Here is a 10,073-nt window from a genome sequence, read left to right as displayed (position 1 = left end):
GGGTGACGGCGCCGCACGCGAGCTCCCCACGCGGGCCCCGGGGCGCGCGTCCCGCCTTCACCCGTGGTTTGCAGAGACGGGCGAGGCGTGTGCTCAGCAGACGGGCGTGTGAAGCGGGGCAGGGGGCTCTCGGGGAGACAAATGTCACCGGGTGAAGAGACGCGCTGCGGGGGTAGCTGTGGCCGGGAGTCCACCCGCGGGAAGGAGGGCGCGGAGGTGTGATCCCTGCGCGCCAGGAAGCTCGGGCTCTGGCTGCGGAAAGGCCCCGTCCCCCCGCAGATGCGGTGACGCATGTGACGGGCGTTCTGAGTGAAAAGGGCTGTGCTCAGATCCCCCAGCGGTGCCGTCTCGCCGGCTGGCCCGGTCACTGGTGGAACCACCACAGGACCCCTGTCCTCGTCCGGGTCCCAGGCATGGCCCCGTTTCACCCGCCAGTCCTCCCTGCTCCTTTGAGGCCTGCCTGCCCCAGGTCCCAGAGGTCATGAGGCCAGCGCCCCTCGTCCAGCTGGGCCAGTCCCTCCTCCTGGGGGAGGTCACATCCCTGGACACTAGTGGCTTTGCTGGTGGCACAGGGAGAAAGCTCAGGGGAGGGAGAGAGGCCTGTGTACAGGCAAGGCACAGGCGGGGCCCACACGGGCTGTCGGGCTGTCCGGGAGGGTGCGGCCCCCTGTCCTGCGCCAGTCAAGGACATGGCTGGCCGCCAGGGTTTCTAAGGACACGGAGAACCAGATTCAGAAGCAGCACCGCTGGCAAGAGCCAGGAGAGGTGCCTGTGTCCACCTGCCACATGCCCCCTTCACGCACGTCACTAAGATGCCAAGAGCGTAACCTCAGCGCAGACGGGAGATGAGAAACTGAGGGGCCCGGGGGAAGCACGCCCCATGGTCAGTCACCCTGCGGGTCAGTGGCCGGGGCAAAGGGACCCAGAGTGGGGGATCGAGGCCCCCGTCCCCCGCCGCACACCTGAGCTGGAGAAGGGTCGCGGGTGAAATCTCCCAGCCTGGTGGAAGGTTCTGGTTCAGAGGCCCCCCCTGGAGTGGTACTGCCCTGCTGCTGGCGGGACAGGGGCCCCTGTGGGCTGGGGCGGGACAGACCTGAGCCCTGAGGCTCCCGCCCTGCTCTTTGTAGGGCCAGCTGGCTCCCTCCCGCATCAGTCACTTCCTGGCCGCTGCCATAACAAATCATAACCGCTTCTGAAATGCCTTTGATCCTCAGGGCAAAGCCTGCCAGGTGGGAGGGACACGCCTGCCGTTGTCTGTCCACCTGCTGCTGCTCCCTGCTCAGGCCAGGCCCACAAAGGTCCCCCCTGCTCAACAGGGCCACTCAGGGGCAGCTGCGATGAAAGTCGCTCGAAACCAAACAATCATCTGCTGACTCATCAGGTGTCAAAATATACTTCACACAGCGAACCGGGTAACAACCGATAACTACGGTTAATGCCACTAGTTACCGTGCTCGTGTCACAGCTGTGTTATCTAGACACTGAACGAACACCTGGCAGGTCACGCTGCCACCTGACCGCTGGTCAGAAGTGACAGCACCGAAGCAAAGATGCGTGGGTTCTGTCGCCCGTGGAGTGTTTTCACAGAAATGCTTTGTGAATTACATGGTATGTGAATAATTTTTAATTTTGCTTTTTCCCCAGAAATCAGCACTTGGGCCACATATGGGTAGTTCACACGCGGCTCCTGGGACCCGCCTGGCACTGGGGAAGCACAGCCAGACAGGTGACGGTCACCCCCCAGGACAGCCGACTCTGCCCCGCGGCCCACGTGACACTCACCGCCTCTGGCTGTCCGTCAGCGTGATGCCCTGGGCCGACACCTTGAAGTGCACGACGGTGGACAGGGGCGGGGGCTGCTGGGCCAGGGTGACGCTCAGGGCCTTCTGGACGGCCTGGTGGCCCGTGAGGGACTCCATCTCCACCGAGTTCAGGTACCACACGTTGCAGGCTGCGGACAGGGGAGGCAGTGTGCTGACACGTCTGTGGGGCATGGGGCGGTCGCCGATGGTGGCCTGGGGTCGACGGAGGACTTGCACCTGTGGCCTGCGCCAGGTGCATCCAGGTAAACGCCCTCTGCCCCAGTTCCCAGGCGCGGCGAGTGAGCGACCCAGAGACGCAGCTGCCCCACGGCAGACGGGAGAGGGGACGCACAGACACAGGCGATGTCCCCCTGCTGCGCCACTGTGCCTGGCGTCCCACGGGAGGCCCCTCCTCAGTGTCCCTGTCGTCTGCGTGGGACGAGGGCACGGCCACAGCTGGAGGAGGGGAGCGTGCGGCCAGGACCCCCAACCAGTGCCCTGCTCGGAGCCGCGACAGCGTGAGTGACCGCGGAGGATTCCGGAAAAGTAATGCAGGAGGGCGGCCCACGGAGCAGCGGCCGAGGCCCGGAGACACGGGAGACAAGCGCAAGGCCGGGCGCGGGGGCCGCAGCGCGAGGCGGGTCTGGACCCCGCTCCGCGCCTCGCCTGGACCCCGCGCCCCCTCGTCTGGACCCCGCTCCGCCTCGTCTGGACCCCGCGCCCCCTCGCCTGGACCCCGGCCTCCCGTGGCTGCACGTGGGCGACGGGCCCGAGCCGGGAGTCTCCCCGTCTTTTCTCGCCTTCCTGTTTTAAAACTAAAGAACGCACGTTCCTTTCCTACAGAGGATCCACTTTACGGTAAGCGGGAACCGCGAGGCCGCGTTTGCGGGAGGCCGGCCGGTCTGGGGGGTGCCTTTCTTTTTAGGATCGCGCTGCATTCGTCCGCTTCAGCAAGAACCATTTAAGAACGGAGACCGAAAACACGAACAGAATCGTTTCAGAGACCGGAACTAACTCACAATCGGCATCAAGCGAAAGAGATCAAGCTGAAGCGATTTGAAACCGTGTGCCTCGCACTACAGGCCGTGTCCACCTCCGCCGAGGCTCCGTCCCGGCTTCCCCGACTTCCAGCGACAAAGCCGGACGAGGGGCCCCGAAGCCGCCCCGCAGGCCCAGGCTCTGGGCCTCCCAGTGCATCAGGACCAGGGAAAGGCAGGTGAGACAGCCCCGCCCGACTTCCCCGCAGGGGTCAGAGGCCGCGAGCAACCAGGGTCTCTGCGACTCGCTAAGCCACGTCACGAAGGAGCCGGGGCTGCGCCCTGTCCTGGTCCGATTCCTCGTCCTATGGGCCGTGAGGGCAGCTGGACGGACATGCAGACCTCTCGGTGCGGTTCAGAACCAGATTTCTGAAGGCCAAACTTGACCCACGCCACTCGCCGATGCAGATGCCCGACCAGGGGTGAAGTGAGACCCGGGTTCTGACCGATGGCCGCCTTCCAGAAAACGAAACACTTCGAGCTACTGGTATGTGCTGTGTTACTCAAAAAGATGGTAAAGGGACTTAAAAAGGACAAGACAGAGCAAGACAAAACGCTTCGGTGTCTCAAAGCGAGGGCTACCACAGCACCTCCTACGATGCGCTGACCCACCGACCGTGGATTCTGCGTCTGCTGAAAAAGGCTGAATGACAATGACGTTGAGATGCGGCTTGTGCTGACGTGATGTTAGATGGACAGATTAGGGTGGACGGGATTTTCAGCCTGGCCTCCGAGGCGAAGGGCGTGGGTGGGCCGGTAGCCAGCGAGGGCTGCAGCAGGTCCTCGTGTGACCCCGAAACCTCACCAGGACCCAGAGGCATGGGGACACCGTTGCTCTAACGTAAGGAGGGGACAACCTCTGATGGCTCTGGGGACCCCCTCACACAGCCTTGGGGCCGTGAGCTCGTCTCTGGCAGGGGGACCGCTGCCTCGCACAGCGCCATAGCTGTCGTCCAGGCCCCGCCCTCCCAGCTGGGCCCATGCGGGACAGGACGGGGCTGCAGGGAAGGCCACTGGCCGCTGCTCTCGGGGCACAGTAGCGTGTTTCTACACGGAAGCGGAGTGGCAGGGACACGGCTGCAGTTCTGGTGACCACGGCACCGTTCCCAGGGCTTGTGTCAGGGTCCCCTTCGCCTGCCCTCACCAACACTGGGGGACAGAGCTGGTTCTTGCAGGCGCCCCGAACGGGTGCCCAGTCTGCGTGAGGCAGGCAGCGTCACGTGGGTTTTTGGAAGGTGGGGGTCCTCCGCCTCACGCCATTTCGGCTTATGAAAGGCTTCATAGGGACACTGTCCTCTCGGGTAGGAGGGCAGCTGTGTGGAGCCCGGCCAGACGTCAAGCCGGGAGCGGCAGAGCCGGCCGTGAACCAAGAGCCGACGTGGCCACGCTCTGCACTCCGGGACTCGGGCTCTAGCACACATGGGCTGGGCCACCAGCTCCTGACATCTGCGCTCTGGCCACGAGTAACTCATTCTTTAAGGAAAGTTTAAAAAGTTCAACACTCGAACACGCCTTCTGAAATCAGAGACTGTACTTTAGCTGGGTGACAGGCACGGCGATGTACAGTCTCTGGTTTTACAGTTTTCTCTAAAATTCTGTAAACTGGAACCCTCATAAACTGGGCCCCTAATTCTGCAAACGTGACCTAAGCTGACACTAGTAAGTGGTGACAGCAAAGATCGCAGGGTCCGAGGTTGACATCCAAGCCAACGGCCGTCCTGCCCGTCGGCCTAGAACAGCGGAATCTGAAATTAAAATCAACACTTACACGAGCTCCCCCTGAAGAGGAACGTCTCGGTGCAGATCTGGCAAAATCCGTCCGAGCCCTAGTTTGAGTCCGAGGAATCAGACTAGGAAACTCTGGTCAAAATACCAAAGAGCGAAGGGCGGGGGGTGGGGGCGGGGGCTCCGCGTGCACAGACATGAAGACGTGACAGTCGAGCCGTTGGCTCCTGCCACCCTGACTGCGGGTGCGACGCGCTCCCCACTCACACGTGAGCGCGTGTGCGGCTTCACGGAGGCAGAGGACCCCGAACGGCCACCGCGGCGGGTTTCAGAACCATAACTACGGTGGTTGAGGCAGCGGGTGGCGTTGGTGAGAGACAGGTCAGCGGGACGGACAGGGAGCCGGGGAAGAGACCCGCACAAACACGGTCAACTGGTCTGTGACAAAGGGACAGCGGCAACACGGCAGAGCAGGCAGTCTTTTCAACCAGGACGCTGGAACAACTGGGCAGCCACGTGCAAAAAAATGAGTCCAGACACAGAACTCGAAATGAGTTGGAAGAGTCGACGTGAAATGCAGACCTGTAAAACTCCCAGAAGACAACGGAGCAGAAAATCGGGATGGCCTTGGGTTAAGTGATAACTTTTCTGGTACAAAACCAAAGGCACGATCCACGAAGAGAGAACTGACAAACTGAATTTAATTGAAATTTAAAAATTCTGCTCTGCACGAGAATGAAAAGACCAGCTACAGACTGGGAGAAAATATTTATGAAACACACAACTGATGAAAGACTAATATCCGAAACATACAAGGAACGTTTAAAACTTTACCACAAAACGACAAACGACCTGATCAAAAAATGGACCAAAGACCCTAAGAGACACATCACCACGGAAGGTAACACGGAAAATAATCAGACGAAAAGATGCCCCACGCCACAGGCCACCAGGGAGCTGCCGATCAGAACAACGAGGCATGTTACACACCCACGACAACGGCCCGGATCCAGAACCCCGACGGCAGCACGGCCGGCGGGGACGCAGATGCTGCAGCCACTTTGGAAGACGGTTCAGTGGCTTCTTACCAAACTCAACGTGCTCCTCGCCTGTGATCCAGTCACCGCGCTCCTTGGTATTTACCCAAAGGAGATGAAAAGTTACTTCTACACAAAAACCTGCACAGACGTTTACAGCAGCAGTTCGTAGCCAGATCTGGAGCGACCAAGCTGTCCTTCAGTGCGCGACGGATAAGTGCACTGTGCTTCATCCAGATAACGGGGTTACTCAGCATTGAAAAGAGACGACTGTCCGGCCACAGACAGCCCCGGAGGAACCGCAGACGCACACGATGCAGTGAGGGGCGTGTGGCTGCGGGGGCTGCGCACTGTGTGCTTCCAGCCACGTGACGTTCTGGAGAAGGGACGACTGTGGACAGGGGCTGGGGAGGCAAAAGGGAGGGACAGGCGGAGCTCGGGGCACTCCAGGGGGGTGAAACTACTCCGTCTGTGTGACACGGTCACGGTTTTTACACGTCATCGTCATCTGTCCAAACCCACAGAATGTCCAACACCAGGAGTGAACCCTGACGTGAGCTGAGGGCTCGCCGTGCCCTCCTCTGCCTTTGCTCTCATTCGAGTCACGTGGACATTTACGGCCGGCGGCGTCCACCCTCCCAGCGCGAGTGTGACAGGGAAGCATCGCCACACGGAGGGAAGGGAGCCCGGGGTGGCGGTGGGGACAGAGGCTGCCGCCCGTGATGGGCGAGCGGACAAGGACGCCGTGACTGACCTGCCCCCTGCTTCAGCAGCTCGGCCGCGGAGTTGGCTGCTGTCTGGGGCGCGTGTTCCGCTACCTCCTCCAGCGGATCTGCAGGAAGGAGCAAGAACACACGGAAATGAGTCCGGCTGCTGGAAACGCACCTTCCTGCAACGCGAGACGCTGGCCACAGAATTCTCCGACGGCGACGCGCTCTGCAGAGTGGGGACTTTCTCTTGGTGACAACAGCCCAGCCGAGAAGCTGCCATCGCGTTCTGGGCAAAAGCTGGGACGACACAGTTCAGCAAATGCCTCCCTGAGCTCTGAGTTAACTTACGTGAACGACTAAATTATAAAAGGGAATTCGCACCGACCTACACTCGGAATCGCTCGCCTTCGTGGAACGTAATAAACCACGTGAACCGCGTCGCTGGAGAGCCGGGACGTAAAGTCCCATCCCTGTCACACGGCGGGTGTTACTTATTTTAATTTTTTATTACGGATATTTGCAAACAGCCGTGGAGGGGAAGGGGAGGCTCGCTCGACGCTCTGTAGAACCTTAAGTTCGCGTGGGTGACCTTGAAGGCCCCGTGCTCCGGGCACTGTGCGTTTTTGAGCGACAGGGTCTCTGCTGCAAAGCCCCGGGACGGCGTGCCTGCCAAAGGTCACCACTCAGGTCGCAGGCTTTACCCGCGAGGACAGGACGGAGGGCTCGCGGGGTGACGTCTCTCGCCGCGTCCTCACAGACCCCGATGCCAGCGCGCCCGGCATACCGCAGGCGACCTCTGTCCTGCCTGCTGCACCCTCTTCGGGGGACGCATCTGCTGGAGCTCCCGGCACCCACTCCCCCTGGAACCGACGGCAGGACGGCCTGGCCCCATCTCCCACAGCACCTGGCGAACTGGGTTTCTAAACCACGGGACGACGGCAACCCCGAAGCCCGGCCGCCTACCTCTGTCCGGGATGAGCAGCTTGCAGGGCAAGGCCAAGGGCGTGATGGCGTGCTGACTCACCAAGGCCGTCAGGCTGCCTGCGGGACGGGAGGCAGGTGAGCACGCGCGGGGGGCAGTGCTCAGCCAGCCCCGAAGCCGGTGGCCGCGCAGGGGCTCCATCGCACGGGGCTCCGTGTGGCACGCCCTCCCCGGGGGCCCCAGGTTCAGCCAGGCAGCGAGGGGGTGGGGTAGGAGCAGACGCGCACCCTCGCCACCCCGGAAGGCAACGCCAGCCTGCCCACGCGGACAGTGCCCGCCCCCGCTCTGTCGTCCCCGTGAGACGGGGACGCTTCCGAGCACGCGCGCCTTGCCCGGGGAGCCCGGGGCCTCGTGTCCCAGGGGGGAGGGACGCGCTGTGGCCGTCCTGTGCCGGGGAGAGCGGCAGGCAGGGGGAGCCTCCTCCACGCTCGTCCGCCCCTGCACACCCGGTGCACCTCAGAGACGGTGACCGGGCGGGAGGACCCTCGGAACCGGAGACGAAAGTGCCCGCGAGGACAGAGGACCGGAGGATGCCAGCGCCCGCCCCGCCACTCACCGAAGTACGGCTCGTTGGAGCAGCCCTTCAGCCGCACGCCCCGCGGGGTGCACTCGACCAGGAAGTGCCGGACCAGTTCGCTGGCCAGGTCGCCCGCTGCGGGGGGAGACGGGACAGGGTGCGGCGGTCACGGCCGGGGCGGCCCTGGGAAGCCCCGTGCGTCAGGGTCTGGCCGCTGCCGCGGGCGGCCGAGGGTCCTCCCAGACTGGGGGCCGGGCTGCAGGACGGGGGCCGACAGCACTGGGTGGACGGCTGGGTGCCCCCCACGCCCTCCAGTGCCCAGGGCGGGCGGGCGGGCCCCTGGGGACTGCCGGGTGCAGGGCCAGGAACCGGGCGAGCCGGGTGCCACCCGAGTGTCAAGGGGGGTGCACGCGGCGGCACCGGGCAGTCCGCGAGCAGACGTGCGGGAGTGACTCCAGAACGGTCACTACGGGGAGGAGGGGACTGGGGTGGACAGGCTGAGAACGGGGACGTCTTGGTGCAGGCCATTTTACGTCGTGGTATCTGAACCCTGGAGAGGTCACCCGTTCAGAGCAATAAAGAAGTAACATTTACAAATCACTAACACTCTGTCCTGAACGAGGACGGTGCTGAGAGAGACGGGGCTGGAGAACCCCAGGCAGAGGGAGACCGGGAGCGCCGCCCCTCGAGCAGGCACGCGGCCGGCACGGTCCTGGCCGCCTACCTTTCCTGTTCAGCTGCAGGACGGAGGGCGGGGGCGTGGCCACCTTCATGGCCAGGCCGTAGGCGCCCCGGAAGGAGTGGCTGTCCCTGACGATGAATGACCCGGGCTCCTTGTCCTTCAGCATGGCGATGGCTGGAGGGGCAGAAGGATGGACGTCGCCGGGGCACACGTGCGGTCTGCTTCCACCGTGGCCGCCTTCTGCTCCTGGGGCCGGGCCGGCCGAGGTCCCCGCTCCCGCAGTTCAGTGCCCCGGGGACGGGCTCTGTGACCACTAGGGTTTCCTGGGGGCTGCTCCCTTTGGATCTCATGCCCCCATTAGCCCTGAGTGACTTGACGAGGACCCCGCGGAGCCCAGGTCCCAGTACGACGGCTGGCGGGCAGGAAGTGGGCGGAGGCCGCCACGCCAACCCCGCCATGGCCCCACGTGGCGTTTCCTTGGGGATTTCAGGGTGTGAGCTCAATTAATGTCAGTCAAAGGAGAGAACTTTCTAATCACACTTTCTGAAGGTAAGAAGAATGCGCCCCCCGAAGTTACGCGATACTAAATACAAATCCCAAGATTTGCCCCAGACAATGGCAGAAATGCCATACTTCATCCTGTGGCTCTATGGCCAGCTGTGTCCAGCCTGGACAGGCCGGGACCTTCCACATGAGGCTGTCACCAATGAGTCGAGGCTGACAGCCCCGGGAAGTGACGCCTGCCCGCCGGACACCCCTGCCACGCACCTTGCTCCCTGGAGATGTCTGCTTTATACCAGAACCTGGATGTGTCCTGTACGAAGTTCACGGACACGGGCTTGTCCCCTGGGTCGTCTGCAAAGCAAAATTTAAACGGGAATTTAAACGGTCGTGGTGAAGCGCGTTTTCTTGCCGGCTCTGGCCCCCAGGAACCGGGAGGTCAGAGCCCCACCCCTGGGCCAGGGTGGGGTGTCCAGGGAGAGGACGGCATGGAGCGTGGGGTGTGACGGAGCCGGCAGCAGAGGCCCAGGCCCACGTGTGACCCCGGGGTCCTTCCTGAGCACGCAGTGGACCAGGTGTGTCCGGACCTGGGAGCTCACCCACCTGGCGAAGGGGCGGCGGCCTCGGGGGGCCTGGGCAGGTCCGGGAGGATGTGCGGGAATGGGATGCTCGCCGTGCTCCCGCTGTGTGGGCTGGAGAAGCCGCTGGAGGACGGGGAGACGGAGCCCAGGGAGCGGTCGCCCTCTGAGGCCCGCTTCTTCTCGGGCAGGGGCGGGCCCTGCAGGGCGGGGCCGTGGTGGCCGCCGTGGCCGGGGGCCATCGCAAGGAAGCCGTGCGGCAGGAAGCCATCGTCGGGAGCCACGGCTGCTGTCCGCAGGGTGCTGGGCGGCTGGGGTGCGCCGTGGGAATTGCCTGACAGGGTCCCCGGGTCCTCTCCAGGGGGCAGGCCGCTGACCACGGGGGCCGTGCCGAAGCCCAGGAAGGCCTGGCCGCTCAGGGGACCCAGAGCTTCCGGTGGCCCCACCAGGGACAGCTCGTGGCCGTGGAGAGCTGAGTGGAGTTCGGCAGGAGGCAGATGTG

At 63.4% G+C, this 10,073-nt stretch overlaps 1 protein-coding gene across 1 annotated transcript in view; it reads right to left on the bottom strand.

Moving 5' to 3' along the window:
* LOC105309328 (tensin-3) overlaps positions 1–10,073 on the bottom strand; it is a 57,938-nt gene that overhangs the window by 2,178 nt on the left and 45,687 nt on the right. Inside the window, exons 14-22 of the mRNA XM_023526142.1 lie at positions 9,597–10,043; positions 9,261–9,347; positions 8,535–8,666; positions 7,850–7,945; positions 7,275–7,352; positions 6,356–6,433; positions 1,783–1,951; positions 893–1,077; positions 149–460 (exon numbers count right to left, since the gene is read on the bottom strand). Of these exons, the coding sequence (XP_023381910.1) occupies positions 149–460; positions 893–1,077; positions 1,783–1,951; positions 6,356–6,433; positions 7,275–7,352; positions 7,850–7,945; positions 8,535–8,666; positions 9,261–9,347; positions 9,597–10,043 (1,584 nt within the window). The remainder of the gene's footprint in view (positions 1–148; positions 461–892; positions 1,078–1,782; positions 1,952–6,355; positions 6,434–7,274; positions 7,353–7,849; positions 7,946–8,534; positions 8,667–9,260; positions 9,348–9,596; positions 10,044–10,073) is intronic.

The sequence above is a fragment of the Pteropus vampyrus genome, unplaced genomic scaffold (genome assembly GCF_000151845.1).
Source record: "Pteropus vampyrus isolate Shadow unplaced genomic scaffold, Pvam_2.0 Scaffold717, whole genome shotgun sequence".
Taxonomy (NCBI): Eukaryota; Metazoa; Chordata; class Mammalia; order Chiroptera; family Pteropodidae; genus Pteropus; species Pteropus vampyrus.
Note: the sequence above shows the minus strand (reverse complement) of the source record. Positions and strands in the feature narration are given on the sequence as shown.